At 50.4% G+C, this 22,749-nt stretch overlaps 1 protein-coding gene across 5 annotated transcripts in view; it reads left to right on the forward strand.

The window, feature by feature from the left end:
* Nucleotides 1-15,299, forward strand: part of LOC311532186 (dual specificity testis-specific protein kinase 1-like) — a 66,037-nt gene extending 50,738 nt beyond the window's left edge. For all 5 annotated transcript variants that reach the window (XM_084650442.1, XM_084650440.1, XM_084650441.1 and 2 more), the window contains exons 6-9: nucleotides 4,003-4,176; nucleotides 5,349-5,432; nucleotides 7,235-7,321; nucleotides 9,684-15,299. In XM_084650442.1, coding sequence (XP_084506568.1) covers nucleotides 4,003-4,176; nucleotides 5,349-5,432; nucleotides 7,235-7,321; nucleotides 9,684-9,785 — 447 coding nt within the window. In that variant the 3' untranslated portion in view covers nucleotides 9,786-15,299. The remainder of the gene's footprint in view (nucleotides 1-4,002; nucleotides 4,177-5,348; nucleotides 5,433-7,234; nucleotides 7,322-9,683) is intronic.
* Nucleotides 15,300-22,749: the final 7,450 nt, after the last annotated feature.

Consider the following 22,749-nt stretch of genomic DNA (forward strand, 5'->3'; position numbering starts at 1 on the left):
GGGGGACACAACCCTGAAAAGGTTTGGGGACCCCTGCAGTGGGGGCTCGTGCTTTCAGATCCAGAGGTCCCAGGTTTGATTTCGCTCCATGCTGATGACCTCCACAGGGGCATCGCATTGCAGCCGTCACCAACGAAATAACCAAGCCTCTGGTGTCGGGAACTGGTGGAACAGAATCTCTGCCTTGTGCTGCAGCTGTCTTGCCCCTGCAGTACTGGGCGTGGAGAGCAGTTCTGGGCTGTGCCATCCTTTGCTGTTTTTCTGCTCGTCATCCACACTTCTCATTAGACATGGTTTCTGCCTGCGGCTGCGTGGGGTGATTGTGACGCTCGAGGGGCCTGTTTCTCCATTGCATTATTATGGGCCGTGTGGCTCTAACCCTGGCAGATTGATCTGCAGGGAGATTCCTCCAGTTAGGGCCAAATCCACCCCTGGTATAAATCCATTTACATCAGTGGAGCTTTGCTTAGGATGACTTTGGCTCTATTGGTCCCCTTGTTGGGAGGCTGAGCAGAGACTGAGAGACCTGCAGGCTGAATTCCCTGCTGGGCCCTAGAGATGGCCCTTGTGGGTCAGGGTGAGAGATTGGTTCTCACGTGGCTAAGCACAGCAGTGGGATTCAGCAGACATGGGGTCTGTTCCCCATTCCTCTGCTCCCCCCCTGGGTGAGTCACTTCCCCTCTGTTCCTTTCCTCCTCTCTAGAATGGGGATAATGATGCTAAGTGGATTCAGGGGCAGGAGGGTCTCTGGCTGCATTGACTAATGGGTGCAAAGTGCTTTGAGAGCCCCTGGCAGAGGCTTGAGAGAAGACGCCAGCTCCCAGCATTATCGTCAGACACTCTGGCAAGGGCTGGGTGCTGCCTGTGTGTCAGTAATAATAATAATATCTAGTGCTATAAAATGATTTACAAAGGAGGGTCAGTGTCATCATGCCCATTTTACAGGTGGGGAAACTGAGGCATGGGGAGAGGCCATGATTGGCCCAAGGTCACCCAGCTGGCCAATGGCAGAGCCAGGAATAGAATCCAGCTCTACCGAGTCCCAGTCCAGGGCTCTAGTCACTGGATCGCAGTGCCTCTCATAGAGGGCTCCATTCTCCAGGGCTGTCAAGCCAGCCTCTCTCACCTCTGCAGGTGGTCTTACAAAATGGTGAGCCTGGGGATGAGCCATCAAATTCATCCGCTTTGCCTATCAGCCCAAGTTCCCTTAGAGCAGCAGTTCTCAACTAGGGGTCCGAGGCCCCCTCGGGGGCCGTGAGCGGGTTTCAGGGGGTCTGCCAAACAGGGCTGGCAATGGATTCACTGTGGCTCAGGGCAAAAAGCTAAAGCTCAGCTGTCCCGAGCCCCACCACACAGGCCTGAAGGTGAAGCCTGAGCAGCTTAGCTTCGTGGGATCCCCTGTGGCGTGGGGCCCTGGGCAATTGCCCTGCTTGCTATCCCCTAACGCCGGCCCTGGCTTTTATATGCACAAAAACAGCTGTTGTGGCAGAGGTAGGCTGTGGATTTTTTATAGCATGTTAGGGGGTCCTCAGACAGAAAAAGGTTGAGGACCCCTGCCTTGGAGGGGAGGGAGGATGGCAGCTTTATAGAAACACAGTGATGCCACCAAGACAGTGATCAGATCTCCCATTGACTTCAGCGGAGCAACACTGATTTACACCAGCTGAGTGTCTGACCTAGAACCCGGATCTGACCAGAGTCCACTGATCTTTTACTGAAGCAATTCCCATGATCCTTTGCAGTCGAAGCTAGGCACGTAGGGATCTGTTTGCTGGTACTGTGTCGTGACTCCTCCATTGATGTTCCCCGAGCGTCTCAGCGGAACCTTGAAATATGGATGGATGTGGCCAGCCACGCATTACAAGACTGAGGAATATCAATACAGGATGCTAGGTTGGCTTCATTATCCCCACAGCTGTTTGCCCAGCTTAATCACCAGCCATCAAAACACAAACTCCAGTGGGAAACAGCCTGGCAAACAGGTTCAATCTGCCTGTGGCTTTCCTTGCTGATGTCCTATAAAATCCATTGAAATGTATTTTCCCGTAAATGTATCTGCATGTTGCATTAATTCATTGTAAAATCAGAGCCACCCCGGTCCTGCTCAGAACGCCAGTGCACGTTTCAGAATGTCACTGCACATCATGTGTGTCTCTCTGCAGTTGTTTGGCCCTGATAGGAATTTCTCCGTTTCCCTGCAGTGCTGACAGCCTAGGATATGGGAGGGTGGGGAGGGGATGCAGGCATTAAATCCACTCGATAGTGACATCCAGCCATCTGAAGCAGCTGTTTGTTTTTTCCAAACCTGCCTTACTCTGACCAGACCGTCCTACAGAATTTGACAGAGATGAAACCAATAGGTTTCTGTAGAAATTGAACAGGATTCTATAGGAATTACTCTCCAAAGCCTACTGGCATAGGGTTTAATAGAAAATGATCTGCTTTCTAGAGGTTGCATGAACCATTCTATAGCAGGGATTTATTTCTCTGCTCAATGTGTAGCATAGTCCAAAAAGTCCTATAGAAATGTTCTTGTTTTCTGTCCAATTCGATAGGACTTTGCCACAAGATGAGGGGGGTGTGTGTGTACATACATGTATGCACACTGTGCAGTTTGAAAAACCCAAACCAGGTCCGATTCTATCAACCCCCTCACAAAGTTTAGTTGTGGGGGGAGCTGTCCTGATTTTAGACCGTCTCCTCTATTTACGGAAACTGAACAAGGCTTCCATTTAGATGCCTAATTCTCATTAATATTTAAGGGATTTGCGCTTGCATCTCCCTTAGGTGGCCTTGAAAATCTCAGCCCAAACCTCTCATGTTCCCAGGGTCACTGCTAAAAATGAGTCCTTCTTTTAAAAGCAGCAAATTCTAGGCAAATTCCTTTCCCTGTGTGGGGTGGGAGGAGAGATTTGGAGAAAGTGCTTCTTTCCACTGAATAAATTCTCTTCCACCCCTTTCATCCACCTCCTTCTTTACCCGTCTTTTCCATCCCACAGCGTCCTCTGTGCTTTGAAAAGGCTCCATGTGAGGGGAGTGGGGAAGGATGGAGATGCAAGGAAGGTCCTTACAACTCTGGAAACCATGCTGGTTTCCCGTCACTCCTGGACGGACGGACACACACACACACACACACTTTGAAGTTGACAGGCCAAGCAGCTCTGGATCATAGAATCATAGAATATCAGGGTTGGAAGGGACCCCAGAAGGTCATCTAGTCCAACCCCCGATGTGGGGCGTGGCTCATGGGTGTGACACGTGGGTGTTGAGAACATGCCCCCACTCGTGTTGTTCTCCTGCAGCAGGAAATGTTCTGCAGAATGGCTCCTTTCCTGCTGGGTTAAGATAAAGAGAAACACAAAAGCCATGTGCAAAGAGGGGTGGCAGAACAGGACCTGAGCCTAGCATACTGGCCATGGTATGGCTGTCTCTGCAACCCCTTGCCAGGGAACTCAGAACTGGTTTTAGGAAGATACCCTGCTGTGGGGGATCAGAGCCCGTCTCTTCGGAAGGGGTAAGCACTGAACAAAGAGCATTATGACAGGAGAGGCAGTCTGGGCTAGTGGTTTGTACAGGAAGTGGGAGGCAGGAGCTCCTGCGACCTAGTCCTCGCTCTGCCATCGACTCGCTGTGCAGCCTTGGACAAGTCACTCAAAACACTCTTGGTGCAGTTTTTCATTGGGCGAGCACAGCCCCTCTGCGGGTGGTGAGGGTCAGTTCAGGTCTGTCTAGGGCTGTGTACATGGTGCTGCAAGCTATGGCTGGGACCGCTCATCCGAAAGGCTCCATCCTGCATGAGCATCCCGAAAACATTCTGTCCCCTCCGCCCCGTTGATGCTAATGGGCACTCTGTGCCTCCCCAGCGCAGCCGAAAGCTGGTCTAGTGCATGAGGTGGGTGCATTGCAAGAGGGGCGGTGGGGGTGGGCGGGATGGGGAGAAAAAGGCCCAGGTGCTCTATAAGTGGGAATCTCAGACGAGCAGCCCTGGGGGACTTGTTTCAGAACTGCCTCATTCGCGTGACCCAGCGGGGCCGGGAAGCCTTGGTGACGGATTTCGGTCTGGCCAGAGAGGTGGTGGAGCTGCCCATGAAGAACCCGGAGAGGAAGCTGTCCCTGGTGGGCTCCGCCTTCTGGATGGCCCCTGAAATGCTGCGGGGGGAGCCGTACGACAGGAAGGTACAGTTCTGCCTCCCTGCCCCTCGTGTGTCCACAAGGCCCAGGTCAGGTCCCCCCGTCGCTCTCCAGAGCCTCCCGCACAATCAGTAGTGTTAGCTTCTCTTCCAGATGGTGGCTCTGTGATGTTGACTTGGTTATGAGTTTATGGGTCCCTGGCAGGATCAGCTCCACACCAGTGTGGTCCGAGGCCTGGCTGAGTGTCGCCAGGCATGGAGAGGTTTCTGGTCAGACCCTTCAGAGTGAGGGCACAAGTGCTGTGCTGGAGAATCTTTCTCCCTGGGATAGGTGGGAGAGGACAGGAAAGCTCCACTTCCCATAATGGGTATTGCTCTCCCTTCTTTCATCCCAACTCTGCTCTCTCCAGCTCTCCAATGAGTTAGGGAGCCATGCAAGCTTGCCTAGGAAAGTTCCTTTGGAGACAAGAGGTTCTGATGCTTGACTGGCCTGGGTCAATTACGGCTGCTTGTGGGACCTGTTCTCCTTACTTTGGAGAAAGAGCTGGTGAAGCCTCTGTTAAAGAAAACACTTGAGCAGGCTGTTTGGTAACTACACATCTATGTAACTATTGTGATCGTTCTGTCCTCCATTGAAATGCAGCCAGTTCTGGGGTGGTAATGTGGCTGCCACTATAAAGGTGCCAGCAACATTGAACGAAGCTTTAGGGACAGGAAGGGAAGAAGAATATCATATGCAGTTATCCACATCTGAATTAGCTGAGGACACTGGGGTTAACACCCCTCCCTTTTGCAGTGTTTTGGGTGTTTATCTTATAGATCTGCTCTAGGAATTATTTTGAGGCAGTTCTATGGCCTGTCTATACAGGAGGTCAGACTAGATGATCACAATGATCCCTTAGGCCTTAATCTGTGAAAGAGGTGTCACTGGGTGTTTGGCCATGTGCAGTGAGTCCCTCTGTTTTATGTCTCAGCTGAAAGACAGCACCTCCTGCAGTTCTCTGCGCTGTATGTTGAAAGGAACAGAGCAGCTTGGTGAAGGCAGGCAGAGAATGAAAGGCAAGGGATTGTTCTCTTGTTACACGTTTCCCTGCTCACACCCTTGCTTTTGGGTGACCTCAAAGCAGGGTCAGTCGGTCTGCCGTCCTCTTTCTGACCCTTTGCTTCTATACACACTAGAGCCCCCCCCTCACTCTGTGTTTCTGCCCCCTCTTGCAGGTTGATGTGTTCTCATTTGGCATAGTCCTGTGTGAAATACTGGGCAGAATCCCCGCTGACCCCGAAGTGCTTCCCAGAACGCAGGTAGTTATTACTGCAGCTCAGGTCTGACCGGAGTATCCTGCATGCGCTGAAGTTAACAGATTGGGTGCCTTTGGTTTCTTAGACACACACACACACGTTAAAAGTTTTCCAATAACCAGTTTGTTGTGGTGGGTTTTGTTTACATGTCGTTTAGTTGCCACCTACATTTTCGGTGGGAAAAGCATCAGCTTTGATCAAATGTAATCATTTTTTCTGAAGTGCCAATTTGGTTCCCTATGTTTTCATCTCAAACCTCTCTTCCAGACATAGGGTTTTGAATTGACGTTTCAAGCTTTTAAGTGGAACGGTCAATTCAAAGCACAAATAGTCGTTCCATATCGATGTTCTGAACTGGAACGCTGCGGCCTTTTGCGTGGAAAGGGTGAAATATTGTTTCCATTTTTAAAATGGCACAGTCGTTGGTTCGGTTCAACGTCGCCGAGTCAGAAATGCTCAGGCGCGACTTCCCTTTCCACGAAGTTCTTTTCTATTTCAATGGCTTTGTCCAAACCGACGTGGCGCTGTTGGAACTTCCCCTGGGATGGAAATGCCCTTTCTCGAGCCGCCCTGCTTAGGAGGGAAAGAAGGAAGGAAAGAACTCAAAATAACCTGAGACTGGGGAGAGACTAAACTCTCCGTCGGTGTGCAGGAGAGGAAGGGACTTCTATGTCAGAAAGTGGTGGCTCAGAGGATGATGCTACAGACACAGAAACAGTGAGGTGCTGCGAAGGGCTGAGCTCCCGCTGAAAGCCTGGATTTCACGTTGACAGTGAGTGCTCATCACCTCCCAGGATGGAGCTCACTGACTGGCTGCTACTTACTCATCTTCAGCTCAGGTGCTGACATGGTGGCCCCCGTCACCACGGTGCCTAAACACCTCATAATCTTGAATGTATTTGTCCTCACCCCTGCGCAACAGGGCAGCGCTGTCATCTCCATTTACAGATAGGGAGCTAAGGCACCCAGAGATTAAGGGCCAGATTTTAAAGGTATGTCGGTGCCTAAAGATGCAGATAGGTACCCAGTGGAATTTTCAAAAGTGCCTGCTTGGGAATTAGGCACCTAAAAGGGCATTTAAAACCCCCACGAGAAGCCTATCTGGATAGGGAAGTGAAAATCTGGCCCCAAGTGACACAGGAAGTTTGGGGCAGAGCAGGGATTTGAACCTGGGTCACCTGAGTCCAGGTCTAGTGTCCTAACCACTGGACCATGCTTCCTTGTAATTTCTGAATCCATTTCAAATCATTTAGGCTAGAGGAACAGCGTTGCCTAAGGGTGAGCGCACATGGCTAGGAACTGGGGGAGTCTGAGTCTTTTCCTGGCTCCGCTACTTATCAATAAATTGATAGTTTTTCTAAAGTGCCTGTTACTTTGGTACGTGTGTGTGCTTAGCCATTAACGTAATGGCTATGGTAGAGGGGTTGTGAATCTTAATCCATGGATCAGTGCTTTGAGATCCTTTGATGCGAGGTGCGAAGGAAGGGCATAGGGGTTGGTTTGTGATCCGACTCTTCCATACCATGTCTCCTGCTTCTCACTGAGGTTTACGTGGCCACTGGTGGGGTCGAGCTTCAGGGACTGGGAAGTGCCTCCAGAGGGAGGGTAAAACATCCGTCAGGTAAGGAACCTGGCCAGCCACCTGGAAAGAGCCATTTCCTGAGCCTTGCAATTGTTCTGAGGCGTCACAATCCCGTTCCTCGGTGCAAAGCGCTTTCCCACAGCCCACGCCCCGCCCAGTCAGACCATCTCCTCCCCCTCGCCTGTCATTGACCCAGAATCTCGTTGTCTTTCTTCTCCACCAGGATTATGGCCTTGATGTTGCAGCTTTCCAAGGAATGATCAGTGAATGTCCCAAGCGGGTTTTGGACCTAGCCGCTAGTTGCTGTCGGGTAGGTTTCTCCCTCGGTTTCCTTTCTCTGTCTTTCAGTTTTACCATCTCACTTGCTGTGTGTGAGAACTCAAACTGCCCTTCAACCCCAGTGGGGACTGAGCCCTTCCCCTTCGTCACAGCCCTCTGCCACTTGAGGGAAAGGAGTGACTCGGGGACCTGGCAGCAGAGGGGAGGTTTTATCCTCTATGTAGACTAACCACTACAAGAGGACACTTAGCCAGTGTGTGACAATGGCAGAGTAATGAGAAAACTTGAGGGAATCTGGCAACACAGGGGCAGGTTTTGAATCCGGGTGTCATTGTCAAACTTCCCCGCTGCACCAAATGGTTTTTGCACTGGCAGTAATGGAGGAAATGGCATGTATTTTCCCAGGAGTCTCTCTCAAAATCCCCTCCCTTCTCTGTGCGGTGACTTGGTCCCACAGCAAAAAAAGGTTAGATGTCTGATATACAAATGGCAAGGATGCAGATGGAGAGACAGGACCTAGAGGATGTGGTCGGCCTGCATTGCTGACTTTACAAATTTGTTCTCCGGGGCCCACCGGTCACACCACATCATCTTTTGCTTTTTCATTTTCCTATAACTTCTGGTTTTTAAAATAAAATGTCACAGAAATAGCAAAGATGCCTCACTGTGCTGGCTGGAGCAGCTCTGTTGCCAGGCCGTACGGGGCAGGCTGGAAATGAGGCAAAAACTCACCACATTACTCGCAAGGAGGAAGAAACAAAGGCAGTTTCTCACCCAGGCAGACAGCAGAGAGTTCTGTGACTATATTCCAACTAATTACTTTGGAACTCAACGGCAACAAATTAAAAGAAGCTGCAGCAACAATCCTCAAGATGTGTCATTAGTTTATTCTAGAATCAAAATGGTGAATCAGAGTTGGTAGCTGGCTTCAATTCACGTGTCTTCAGCTCCTGCGTCTCTAAGGCTGACACGAGGAGAAGTGGCTGGGGATGATTCAGGTGGCTTGCAGAGAGCTGGTCTGTGTCATACAAGGTGGAGGACCTTCCCGCAGGCCTCGTGCTGCACAGCACTTCAAAGGGAAAGTCAAGAACTTGACGATGCAAAACGCCTGCCATGGCCAGGCCTGCTCAGGATGAGATGTGTCGGGAGGGATTCAGGGGGAGCTTATCAAAGACACAAAGGGTGGCCAGACACTCGACTCCCACTGGAAGGCAATGGGAACTGGGCACTTGCCTGCTTTGTGGCTTTGAAAACCTCCCCCTCAAATCCCCTGGCCCTGCACATTTTGGGTTGGATTCTGGTCCAAATCGTCAAAGGCACTAGGCACCTAATTCCCATCGATTTCAATGAGAATTAGGTGCCTAAATATCTGTGAGGCTCTGGGCTTCTGTGCATGAATAGTTTCAAGGCCCAGTCTGAGAAACACGACTGGCCTTATTCTTCTCCGTGCAGAGGAGAGGCAGCTTGCAGATCCCCCGCTCAGGTGCCTCTAGGGCCCCATTCAGCCACTCAGCCCTGGTGAGTGCAGTGCCTTGGGCAGCTTCACTGGCACCTCTGCTGCCATGGCAGGGGCACGGCGTTACCAGCATGCATGACCTCTCCTGACCCCAGACCTGGAACATCCTAGGGCTTTTCCAGCTCGGTGGCTCCGAAGCCTGATGGCCCTTTTGCAGGTCCTTTGCACTGGGTTAGTGGTGCAAAGGGCTGCCATATGGGGTGAGTTTCCCTGAGAGAGCCAGAGTCTCCCCTCACACTGGAGTAACACCAGATGCAGGAGAGCGGAGAACCAGGAGGGTCTTAAGCTTCAGTGTCCTTGATGTTGTTAGACCCCTATGCAAATGCTGTGCCAAAGTCAGCTGTAACCAGGGGCTTGATTCTCCATAGAGCATCTGCGACACATCATGCAAACAAGTTCAAGGCAAAATGGATGAGCAGGTGGGCTTGGTTCTGTGTTAACGTGATAAAGCTGCTAAGAAGTTACTTCTGACAAGAGGCAAAGAGGGGACAGCATAGCTGGGAGGGAGGGTCGTGCTGATGTCCACATCTCAGACACCCTCACACCTTACTCCTTTTGGACACTGCTGCCTTGCAAATCAGGGTGCAGAGGGTCTCGGGACTTCCCACCACTCAGCGTCCAGGGCTGTGCCTTGTGCCTCTCCTTACTTGTGCCCACAAGTTGCTTCCATGCACCCTCACCCTGGAGCACAGCGCCCCTTTGCTCCTTGCTGTGTGCACCATGGGAGGACTTGCAAGGTCGAGACCCCAGTCAGGTCTGCAGCTTTGATGTCCCACTAGCCTAGCTTGCAGCCCCTGGGAGAGTCAGCCCTATTTTCCCCATGTCCCCTCCCAGCAGAAAATTCCCTTCAGCCTCTTGTTTCTCCTCCCCCTTTCAGGTGGAAGCATTTAAGAGGCCCTCTTTCTGTGAGCTGCTGGATGAACTGGAAGACGTAGCAGAGAGTTTGGAGGCTCTAAAGGATAATCAGCTGTCTGGATGATTGCCCAGGCTCTTCTGAGCCCTGATGGAGTCAGACTCAAACTGTAAATTACATGTACATCAGAAAAGGCGAGAGGAGAAAGAGCGCAAGGGTGAAAAAGCAAAGTAATGCTCTGGTATTTATTTAATTGTATTCTCTTTCTCACATAGAAAGTGTGGCTTGAAAAATACAAAGGTGGACTTTCCAAGGGTTTTTTTCTAGCTGAAGTTTTTAACAGAAATAATTCCAACACTGAGCAGTCTTTGCTTGGTTGTTTTTGTTTTTTAAAGAAGAAGATACTAATTTCTGATGTAAATATAGAAGGTGAGAGATTCTGGAGGGGACGCTTGATAATTGAATCTCAGCTGGGGATGCTCTCTGAAGCCCAGGATAGAAGTGTGGCTCTCCCCACCCCCCCCCATAGTCCTACCTGTGTCTCAGCCCTCCAGCCTTCATCGGAGCCATCTCTGGAGGCTGTGGATTTGGCGTTGTGTAAAGGGGAAGGGGAGGCATGGCAGATTGTGAGCTAGTAAAGTCGCCTTATAATACATAGCCTTAAAACCGTCCTCCAGTAGCCTTGAGAGGAGAGTACGTTCTGTAATGTCTCTGGTCATGTGACCTTCCTAGAAACCGGCCAGCGTCCAAGCACGCTTGTTGTGCTCAGAGCATTTTGGGGGGCTCGTGTAGACAGAGGGTGATGGTTTGGGAATCCTGATTGGCCGCTGAGGAAGTTAAAATTGCCTGTTTGTGGAACATTCCACTGAGACGGGGGTATTTGCTTGAAAAAATATAAACGAATGAACCAATATATACCTTTGGAAAAGCTGCATCAGGGATGCTTGCCGTGTCACAGGCGTGTCCGTGCCAACAGAGAAGTGCTTGCCGTGTTACAAGCGTGCCCATACCAACAGAGGTGCTCACCATGTTATAGGTGTGTCCATACCATCAGAGGGTCTTTGTGTGGTACAGGTGTGTCCTAGCTTTCTTACAGCAGATGCTAGACTGTCTGGGTTTATTCCCATGGCTCCCACACCCCCAAGACTCCTGTGACAGGGTCGCACACCATACAAAAACATCCCAACAAGCTCTGAGGCAGGTCTGTCAGGGGATTGCTAGTCACTGGTGAGGGGCCATGATTGGCAAGCAGACAGGATAACGCCGACCGCCTCCACACTGGGGAGATCCCTGTGAGTTCCTGGCTGTGTTCACGTCTTGATGCCCCTTGTCGTGGTGGGCACTGGGGCGTGCACTCCGTGATGCAGGCAGTCGGGACAGGGTGTATTGGGGTTGGCAGCCCTGGCCTTCGCTGATTTGGGATATGCTTCAGATCATATTCTACTGCATCACTGTTCTGGGTCCATCCCCAGCTGCCCTCTCCAGGGGCGGATGCGCTCCCCGACAGGCAGGTTCAGACTCTGGTACCGTAATACCCACCTTATGATTCCGCCTTATCCTATTAAAGACTAACCACTCCCTGAAAGTAAACCCTAGTTTATCAGTGCACCTAAGTAAGTGGCTTGAACGTTGCTAATGGGACCCCATCATCAGGTTCATGCAGGCCCAGCACTTCGGGCTCTCTCTCACCTCTGCAAAGCACCCTCCCATAGCAGTTTCTGAACTAACGCTGCCGGGCAGATGTGTTGTCCGGGGGACAGACAGTGCAGCGCAAGGCTGGAGACAGAGGCGCGCTTTGCAGAGCTGCAGGACAAGAGCCGTCTTTGTTGGACCCCATTGATTTGTTAGTTGGGGATGGGGAGGCTTTGGTTAGAGAAGTCAGGCCACAGCAAAACAGCTTATTCCCACCCGACGCGAAGGAGGAATTTGCGGAGGCTCAAGTCCTGAGGCATTGTGGGGATGCATGAGCATCTGATTTATGGGCTCAGGAGGAGAAATGAAGAATGTGCCAGTCATCTACCCCCTGTGCAAAGCCATTTCCTCGTGTGTGGGTGTTTGTGTGTGATGACACTGACCCACCTCGCAGGGTGTGGTGTCCTTGAATCAAAGGGCTAATGTGCTTTGCGGATGCTAAGGTCCAAGTGTTATATTTTCTTCTGGGATCGGATCCAGCAGAAAGAGGTTAAATACAGTTAGGGAAATAGTTGGAGGAGATGGGGTAGGCTGAGATGGGAGGGATTCCAAATTAGGGGCAGGAAGGGGAGGGGTTAATTAGAGTTAACTAGCAGTAGCAGAAACCCTTTTCTAGTGCAAACTTAAAAAAAAAAAAAAAGGCAAGTGATAAATCCAGCATCTGACTAGTTCTGGGCTTCTCCTAACACATGGTAGGGTCTTGTATACGAATGATTTCTCAGCAGCAGGGCCAGCTCCACCACTGGTTTAAAGTGGTGTCCTTCGGTTGAATTTCACGGAGTTGCACCAGGTTACTCTGACTGAAGCTCCTGCCCCTAAGTTGTAGCTCTTCGGGGCAGGGCCTGTCCGGACAGTAAGGCTGAACACAAGAGGACCTCAGTCCTGCATGGAGCCCGTAGGCGCTGCTGTCACACAAATGATGAAGCATAAGTGGGGACCAATTCACACACTGCGGTGATGTGCTGTAACCTGACGCACAGCCACTTCTTATTGTATATTTCACACTTGGTAAATGTCCTGACCAGTGTTTTCAGATGTTCCTTGGTTCTGGCTGCTCCCTGAAGCCTGTAACAATGCAGCAGCTCAAAGATAGAGACTTTGAATGCTGGTGGAGTCTGTGTCCTGCGAAATACAAACAACTGTGTGGGGAAATGGCACTGACATCTGTGCAAGTGAATGTCTGCAGTAATAAGGGACAGCGTTGTAATGGTTTTGCATTCTCTCAAGGGACTGCAAGGATTTGGAAGTCTGCAAGAAATATACTCAATGCAGCAAAGATGCATCTTACAGTGAGAGATTTACTAGTTCAAACATGTTTCTGGAAGATTATTTGTTGCTCCATTTTCCTCTGTATCGCTGCTATGCTTTTTGTCATTTGCTGATGAGTTTATACACAAGGATCTTCTTGCTTAAGAGTTACAATATGCTCAGCAAATATGGATTTCTGTGCAGCGGGCTCCGAGGAGCAGAGTCTTAAGGAGCAGCAGGGTGAGATTCCCTAATTATTCTGCCGAGGAAGGAGACCGTGGCTATTTGACTTGCTTCCCAATTTGGAGTCTCTGTACCATCTGAGTGGAAGTTACAGGAGCTTGTGTTTTACTGCCTGGCAGTACAAACACCATTGATATGCACTGTGTATCTTCAGTGTGAGCCAAGCACCACCTGCGTCATGGCAAAGTGCAGGGTGGTAGAAGGCAAATAGCTAGGTTTGCATTGAACTATTAAAAGGTGATGCATGGTGGGAAAGGAGGAGACCTGCTGAGGAATCCCACTGCCCTCTTCAAAGGAGCCAGGCTGTACAATCAGCTGTTGTGGGTGGCAGGGGATGTACCTCTTAATCTTTTGAGGGCCAAGTACGGTGACGTGGAGCAAGACCCACAGCCCAATCCAGCATCCATGTGTAACTCCCATTGGCTCAGCGGGAGCTGGAGTGGACCCTAAATGAGGGACATAAGGGTATATCATAACGTGGAGAGCCCTGAATGACATAGGGCCTGATCCAAAGCCAGTGAAGTCATTGGATCAGAATCCCTTGGAACATAGGACGGGAAGAGACCTCTTGGGTCATGGCGTCCAGTCCCCTGCTTTGTAGGCCACCCCACCGTATCATCCCCATTAGGAACTTATCCAGCTCCATCTAAAACCAGTTAGGTTGTTTGCCCCACACTGCTTCTGTGGGAGATGAGCCACAGCCTCCCTCCTCTGATGGGCAGAAGCCTTCTTCTGTTCTCCAGCCTAAATATGCTCCTGGATCGTCCACCGTCATTTGTTCTTGAGCCAAAATTGTCCTGTAGCTTCGGTAGCTCTTCTCCCTCCCTGGGATTTCCCCCTCTCCTCTCCCCATGTATTTATTGACTTCAGTGGGCTGTGGTTAAGGCCCTCTATTGCTTTAATTACATTAGCAGAGACCTTCCCCCTTTGCCTCCTCTCCACAGCATCTGGAATGCCAGCTGCGTGAGCCCACTCCTCTGTTGCAAATACTGAACAATAACAGAGGAATCCAATTTGGAATGGAAGGCAGGCACTTTTGGGGCTAAAACAAGGTAGGGCCCTGCTAATAGGGAGTGCTGCAGGGCATGGGCACTGGCCTGCTTCTGAAGGTACAAGTTGCAGTTTTCAAAGGCCGTTGTGGGATTCAGTGCCCAAGTTTCATTGAATTCCAGACAGGATGGAGTTCGGAGGCCCAGCTCCATAGATTGGACAGATCTGGAGCAGAGCGGGATGTGGGTTGCTTTGTATTATTTGGCTTGGCTTGGCTGAATGGGCAATGCTAGTGATGAGTGGTCTCTGCAGAAGAGCTAGCTGGATTCTCACGCCTCTAACCTCATCTCCCAGGACAACCTCCTTGGTGCATGAAGAATGATCCTCTAGCAATAGGTGTGTCCCATCTAAGACAGTCTACTCCTTCAGTCCTTCCAAGTGCCCGCTTGCCATGTGACTGGCTGCTCTGTAGAGCGCTGGAGCAGTCGTTTGTGAGGTGAGCCCGCTCTCCAGTTATTTACTGCAACCCCAACCAATCCCAGCAACCCCTCACCCAAGGCTCCGGTCACAGTGAAAGTTACAAAGTAGAACATAATTGCAGAGTGAATAGAAACTTTGTTGAAGGTCTAGTAAAGTATTGTCGACTGCTTTTAATTGTATTGTTCTGAACAGTAGCATCTTTTCATGGATGCCTGGAAAGGAAGTACATTGGTTAAAGGGATATGTTTGGTACACACTGAGGCTGTACGAAGCAGAGGCGTCCAGCTGGTGTCATTGGGAGCGTGAACCGGACAGATGTGTAGCTGAGTGCAGTAGGCTAGGCCTGTCTGTGGCTAGGAGCTGATAATGGTACTCATTTAGTTCTGGAGAGCTGAATGAGGGAGAGGTTGATGCCAGTCAGGTCCTTTCTAGACAGCAGGGGTGAAATTGTGGTTCCACTGAAGTCAGTGGGAGTTTTGCCATTGCCTTCAACAGGGCCAGGGTTTCTCCCCAGACGTATAAAGAGTTAAAGTTTGAGATGAGCCAAAGCAAACACCCTGGGGAATTTCCACCCCAGATGTGAAGAGCATTGCTGGGATCTGTCTCGAGGAAGCTGGCTTTGATCCCTCATCCTGCTCTTTGGGAACGTCCAGCTCAATATTTGAACTTCCCAACTCGGAGCCCTGCCCCTGAAATCAGGGAGTCACGACGCTGGGGATCTGTGTAGCTCTGCCGTTGTCCTCCAGGTTGCATTACTCACCTCCCAGTCACAGTGAATCACAGGCTCAGCACATCTGTTCCCCAGCAGGAGCCCACTCCTCCAGCTCCCTTTCTCTCTCCTCTGACAGACTCTCCACTCCACAGAAGCGAGCGAGGGTACAGACCATGGTGTATGTACGGTATCCAACAGGAGAGTGTTTCTATCACATAATGTCTTTTTAAAAAATGCCACTTTGGAATAAAGTCCAGTGCTTCTTTCCCACACAATCCTAGGCTCTTGTGTGTGTTTTGTTCTCCTGGGTCGATTGAGTAGTGTCACAGAAAGTCTGTGTGTTTCCACTCGCAGTCAGCTATGGCATCTAAACAGATGGTTCATGCTCTGTTTATCTGTGTAATTGATGCTGTAAATCTTTACTTAAATTGCACTTGCAAAACAGCTTTAACTGTGAGATGACCAGATCTTCCACTGTTCATCCTTCTGTAATGGGGCCAGCTGATCGGCACTAAATCAGACCCTTCGCTTTAGTTTAGGAGATAGAAGATCAAGAAAACAACACATGTGATGTGCTAAGACAATCAAATTGACACTTGCATCCTGGCAACCCGGGCTAATCCAAACAGACCCAGCGACAGTAAAATGATTTTCCTTCCTGATCACATTTATATTTCATACTTTCTGACTCATACATTGCAAACAGCAGCATTAATTGCTTTTTCAGATGCAGCCCACTCACAAGAACACCCTGTAAAATGAGGGAGGATGTATTTTGTTTTGAAACAAGGTTATGGACTCGCAGGGTTCTCCTGTGTCCAGCCAAAACAGGTGGAGTGGAGGTATAGCAGCCCCCTGGACCAACTTCTCCAGCCCCACTTCATGAGAACTCTCATTTGTGCTAAGTGGAAAAGACCATGATTTTAAAGCACCCAATTCTCATTTACCGCTCATGCAGTAAGGTGAAGTAGTAGTGAAAGGAGTTTACACCCTGCCAGTTGCCAGAACTGTGTAAAGGAGCCCTAGTCTAAATGAGCATCAAGCCCTCAAAAATGGAAGCCTAAAATTAGGTTCTTAAATCCATATTTAGGCGCCTAAGTGCAGCAAAGGAGGAACCAAGAACCAAGGGAAGAAAAACCCTTTGATGTTTCTGCAGCCATTTTCTAAATGCAAATGATGATCACACAGCTGATCTCACTTGATTGTTTCCCTGCCATTGCAGTGGCCTCGGGTGTTGGTGCATCTTGGTTCTTCCTATTCTCTGCCTGTGGCACATATTAGTCTATTTAGTCTACATATCTAGTAATATGTCTGGTGGGCTGTAATCAGGGCTTAAATTCTCAGAGCGTATTTCCTGGGACTTGGCGCTTCAGCCCTGCGGGAGGCCCTGGTGCTTGTGCCCTGCAGGTTTGAAAATACTTACCAGAGCTCTGCTCCAGACAGCTCTGGCCTGTCTGTAATACTTCGGACTAATATCAGTGGTTAGCTTTGATGCGTGAGTACTGGGTATGGTTGGTGGCCTTTTCAAAACCACCAAGCACCCAGTAGCTCCCATCAGGCTCTTGTTTTGGAAAAATCTTGGCCTAAACCTTTAGATTGGAATGCTGGTCCCATTGAAGTCATTGACTTCCAGAGAGGCCCAGCATTGGGCCCTGGCAATGGAGAATCATGCAGACCAGGAATGCTCAGTGTTTGAGTGAGCGAAACCCTCTTGAGTTAATACTGGTGAAAATCACTGAGTCCGTCCATGAAAGCTGCCCCCATACAGCCTGTTTCAGAGTAGCAGCCGTGTTCGTCTGTATTCGCAAAAAGAACAGGAGTACTTGTGGCACCTTAGAGACTAACCAATTTATTTGAGCATAAGCTTTCGTGGGCTACAGCTCACTTCATCGGATGCATAAAGTGGAAAATGCAGTGAGGATGTTTTATACACACAGACCATGAAAAAACACCCATATTTTCATGGTCTGTGTGTATAAAACATCCTCACTGCATTTTCCACTTTATGCATCCGATGAAGTGAGCTGTAGCCCACGAAAGCTTATGCTCAAATAAATTGGTTAGTCTCTAAGGTGCCCCAAGTACTCCTTTTCTTCATACAGCCTGCGTGCAGAGTGGGCCAAACTGAACTCCAAGGATGAGTCTCTTAGGTGCAGTGGCTTTGCTGCGTAAGCCGAAAAGTGCTGGGGCTAGAGACCTGGCACGGCATTCATTACCTGTATTTTACTTATGCATACAGCTCTGTCTGACGTGACAACTCCTGCTTCATCCCAGGGGGCCTGGGGATCTGACTTGAGCAAAAGGAAATTCAGGCTGAATGTAAAGCAGCTTTCCTATCCCTGGACACGTTGGACCATCTCCCAGGGGCCATGGTGGAAGTCCGTCTTGAGTCACTTAGAATAGACAGGACAAAGGACAAGAGTAGTGACTGTAGGGAATAATCTTGCCTTGGCCCTCGGGCTGTGGACTACGGGAGACCTATTAGGTCTTTTTCACCACTGTCTTCTATGGCAGGGAGGATGTGCAGTAACAAGGACTGAGTCTGCACCAATGGCCTGCCCTGGACAGGGATTTGCTACATCACGAGAGTAACCCACTCATCGTCCTGCAGCTGGAAAGCGGTGGAGATGTTACCCACTAGTCCGCTACGTGCCCGAGGTACTCAGGACAGTCTGACTGCCCTCAGCTGGAGAGCCTTGTCTTTTTATCACGCTGTAACAGACTCAGCCGCTGTGGGTGCGGCATGTAACATACACTGAACGGGGTTACATGCTTCTGGGCATAGGAATCTTATTCCAAGCATCTGAGGCTCACGGGAGTCTGAATCCCAGCCTAGCCCAGCCCCCGTTTATGTGATGGCTGTTATCTTGGCCAGAGCCAAGGAGCTCTGGAGTTACAGGCATAGTGGGTCTCTACAGCTCAATCTAAAGAGCCAGGCTCTGTCACGGGGCCTGTAGCAGACCCATATCCTTCACTGGTCAGGCACACAGGCAATGCAAACACAGTGGGTCACACCAGCCAGCATTTTCCAGTGGCCTGTTTTTGGGGCCGGGAGAAGATTGTGATCAGCTCACGGCTTCCCGGGGGTGGACGCAGCAATTGTCCAAGCACAGCGGGAATGCCCATGTGAGCCCGCAACCCTTGGACTCAGCTTCAGGGAGCCATCAGAGGTGTTCTTCCCCACGGGTGTCTCCCACAGCCTAATTGCATTCAGAGCCTGGCTGCAGATGCTTCAAAGGGTTTTTCTCCCCTCGCCTCTTGCTTGCTTCTCCCCAGCACCTTCACAAGGAAGAGGGGGTTCAACATTGCAGATGCTGGAGAGGAGGGAGGAGGGGGGTGGCCAGGCTGCAGGGCTGCCGTGCTAATTGAGGAAATGGCTGGGATTATTTATTGTTCTCTTCCGGGCTGGTGCTTTTCCCAGCAGAGCTATGGCAGGAGCGAAATGGTTGCTTGGGACTGAAATTGATCCTTAGAGGAAGGGATCCTCCTGGATCACAGAACCAAAGTGGGGGCAAAGCCACATGCTGGTCCCTAGAGAGCTAGAATTAAAACCAGCTGCATGATTATGGGGAACGCTCCTTTTAAAGGGGATGTGAGGGCAACCTTGGGTTGCGATGTTCACTATCTGGACCGGAGGATTACATGCCACAGTGTTAAGTACTGCTTAGTGTTTATGGGCGTGTCACAGGCAGGCTGGAGGTTGAAGGGGAGTCAGGTTCAGACTTGCCTGTGACCTAGCAATTAACTGCCAGCTGATCCTGATTAAGTGGCTTAATTACCATGAGTGACCCCAGCTGTGAAAGGGTCAGGCCTACACAGAGACGAGAACCGGGAGAGAGGTTCCCTTCTCTCTAGGGAGGGTCTAGTGCAGTGGTTCTCAAAACTTTTTTTTACTGGTGACCCTTTTCACACAGCAAGCCTCTTGAATGCGACCCCCCCCCCCATATAAATTAAAAACACATTTTTATATATTTAACACCATTATAAATGCTGGAGGCAAAGCCGGGTTTGGGGTGGAGGCTGACAGCTCACAATCCCCCATGTAATAGCCTTGTGACCCCTTGAGGGGTCCTGACCCCCAGTGTGAGAACCCCTGGTCTAGTGAATGCAGGCTGAAGAGGGCCCAAGGCTGTAGTTAATCTGTCGTGGGCCCTGGAAAAGGGTCAAGGCTCAGGGGGGCAGTGCTGTGGATCAGCATACCCGAGGAGGGACAAGGCCTCGGAGCCAGAGGAGCGACTATATCAACCACAGGCTTCTGGGAAGTCGCACGAGAGGCGTGGAGGTAGGAAGCGGCCCAGGGATGCAGCAGCACAACTGAAGAGAGAGGGACTGACGCGTGCGCGTCCCTGAAGTGGGGCATGAGAGCTGAAGTCTGCCACCCTGATGTACGTGGAGCAAACACCACTCGGTCTGAGCCAGGGCTGCAGACTTGGCTCCTATGACGTGTTTGCGCTGTGTAGCCTGCCTTTTGCAACCTTCCTCGGCCCATCCTCCTCTTTTCCCTTGTGTCATTTCTACCCTGGGACTGCAATAGGGTGACCAGACAGCAAGTGTGAAACATCAGGACGGGGATAACAGGCGCCTATATAAAAAAAAGACCCCAAAATCGGGACTGTCCCTGTAAAATCGGGACTTCTGGTCACCCTGGACTGCAAAGTCTTTGGCGCGGGAGCTGTGTCTTCCATGTTTGTCTGTGCAGCACCTCGCCCATCTCTGGCGCTACTGTAATAGAAACATAATTAAGCACAAACTCAGCTTTGGGAAGTGGTCACTCCTTTTAAATTAAGTGGACCATCCTTGTCATCCCTAACTCTCAACCTAACTGGGTTTAGATGGATCGTTCTACATTTTCATCTTGCGTATACTGCAAATAAATAAAGGAATAAAAAACCTGCTGGAAAGTGATCTCTGCACTGCCCCCCTGCTGGATTTGCCTTGATTTACTACTAGCTGTATTTGTGTCAAGGTGTAAGAAGGGACTTAGGACCAGCAGTGGTGATGAGTGGGAGAGATGGATCAGGCAGGTAGAATATCTTAAACTGAGAGCGTTGTTGCATCTGTCTTCCATCTCTTCTAACCTGTATCTCTGCCCGCTGGTGGGTGATGCAGGTAGCAGAAGCTGCAGTATTTCAGGGGTAAGTGAGGCAAATTTTAAGTTAACTGATCTAACTAACAAGAAGAAATAACATAAAACGAATCCAGCAGCTGTGCTCTAGTCTGGCTGGATTCTAATCTCATCACCAACTGGTCTTTGTCGGTGAATGGCAGGATGAACCCTGGCCGTGCCCTGGCCTGTGTGGCAACTTTACACTTCCCGGGGAAACTTAATTCTGTAGAGTCCAGGAGCCTTCCTGGTATGGGAGGTTGCTAGGGAAGAAACAGCTAGGAATGCTGGTTCCAGTCCAATATACAGTGGTCAGCTGCCCTTGAATCCCGTATGGTCTTTAGGTGGCTTTCACAGTTCCTGAAGGTCAATAGGTTTGTAATAACCTGCCTGTTCCAGACAGGCCAGGGCCGCCCCCAACCTTCACTGTCTTTCAGTGCATCAAATGCTGCACGTAGTGCCTTCTGGGATTTATCAGCTCTTGGGGTAGGAGTTCACTGCCCACCCCCCCTGCAAAGCAGCCGTCAGTACCTCCCTGGGGCCCTCAGGTCCTGCAGAATCAGGTTCCCGAGTACTGGTGTGTTATTACTTGTAGTGCAAAGGAGGCCTAGACATGGTCCAGGACCAGTGCTAGGCACTGACAAACACAGAACAAAAAGATGGTCCCCACTCTGAAAGAATTTACAATCTGAGTTTAAGACCAGAGATAACAGGTGGAGACAAACAGAAGGGGGAGCACAAAGAAATAATGAGACCATCGTCATCAGCAATATGACCAACCATCTCAGCACTCATAGAGCATCAAGGTTGGAAGGGACCTCATCTAGTCCAACCCCCTGCTCAAAGCAGGGCCAAATCCCCAATTTTTTTTGCCCCAGATCCCTAAATGGCCCCCTCAAGGATTGAACTCACAACCCCAGATTTAGCAGGCCAATGCTCAAACCACTGAGCTATCCCTCCTAGACTGCAATACTAGTCCACATAATTCTTATTCTTAATAAATAACTGTGTGGGTTCTATACACATATATAATGAAATTTCAGTCCCTGCCCCGAGGGGCTCGTGATCTAAGTATATGCCAAGAGATAGATGGGGCGACAGAGTGGGTGAGCACAAGGTAGCAATAGGCCAGTTATGATTTGCTTAGTAAGCAGCAGCCAGACACCTGAAAAATCACTGCTCTCTGCTCCCAGTGTAGGTGAATCAAGTCATGTTATCGGATTAGAGACATCTAATATTAATCATATGAGTGTCAATGGCGCTTCACCCAGTTTACACCAGTGTCAGATCTGGCCCCCATCTTTGCTACTTTCCAGTGATTTCAGAGCGTCACCACCCCGGTGTTCAGTATGATCTACCCAAGGCCTGATCCTACCCTGCTGGAGAAAAGGCGGATTTTGCTAGTGCGTTGAACGAGGTGGGGATTGGAAGCCAACAGCAGAACACCCAAATGTCACTGAAGGAGCTACAGTGACATCTGCTGGCCACGTGTGGTAATTACAGTTCCGAGGTCCCACATACTGGGAGAGGGGCATAGGTGGGTTTTCCAGCACAGTTACCTCTTAAGAATTTTGCAAAGACCTTTTGTGAAAAGTTTTGCAATGGCAAAACTCCCGTTGACTTCAATGGGGCTGGGATTTCACCCTCAGTTCCTGGGGATGCTCCATTTCTCCAAGTTTACTAGGACATTTATCTGCACAAAGAACTCCAGCTCCAACCTTACAACTTGTCATCTCCTGTGTGACTAATCCTCTGGTCCTCCCTGAGTGCCAGCTACTTGAGGAGCTTGCAACATTTTAAAGGAGGTAGTGGACCAAATTTTGCTCTTAACTACATGGGTGCAGCCTCTTTGGCACTGCGCAGCTGCTGTTGCAGAACTCCGGAGTGCCACGAGTAGCTTTTCCTGCAGCAAACCTCATGCCATGGAAAAACTCCCCCCTGTGTAACTCCACTGCTCCACAAGGCTGCCACATTGAAGTTGCACATTGAAACTAAAAAAAGGAGTGTAGCGGGATGGTCACCCGCTTCGGCCTTAAAGGGCTTAAAACATCCCAGGAGAGGGCTGTGGCTGGGAGCAAGCAGTTCCTGGGCTGATTGGGGGAAGAAGGCTCAGCTGGCCCTTATAAGAGGGCAGTGTGCCAGGGGCAGACGGAGTCTTCTCTAGCTGTGGAGGGAGATGGGCCTGGCTGCTGGGGAGCATACCTGGGTACCTAAGGTGAAGCAGGGCTGGGGAAGGCCAGAGGAGCTGGGAGGCTCCAGACTGGAAAAGCCCCAGGCTGCAGGCCTGGCAGATGGCCTAAGACAGGGTAGTGGGGTTGCAGGGGGCAGCCCACGGGTAGGCAGAGGCAGCCGGTCCAAATCCCCCTTGCCTGTGATGATTGGCTTATACCCTACAGTCCGCCCCAGTGTGTGGGGGCTCAATGGTGACTGGCAGTAGCCAAAGACTGAGGCGAGGTGGGGATAGTGGGTGGGGGTTCCCTGGGGAGGGGAGACCCAAAGACTGTGGGGGTACTGCCAGGGGGCAGCACCCTGGGGAAAAGGGGCACTGGGGTCCTGGAAAGACACGGGGGCCAGCAGCAAGCAGGACACCGGCCTGCAGGGGGCGCTCTGGAGGCTGGAAG

This window comes from Lepidochelys olivacea (assembly GCF_965140295.1).
Source record: "Lepidochelys olivacea isolate rLepOli2 genome assembly, chromosome: 16".
Classification (NCBI taxonomy): domain Eukaryota; kingdom Metazoa; phylum Chordata; order Testudines; family Cheloniidae; genus Lepidochelys; species Lepidochelys olivacea.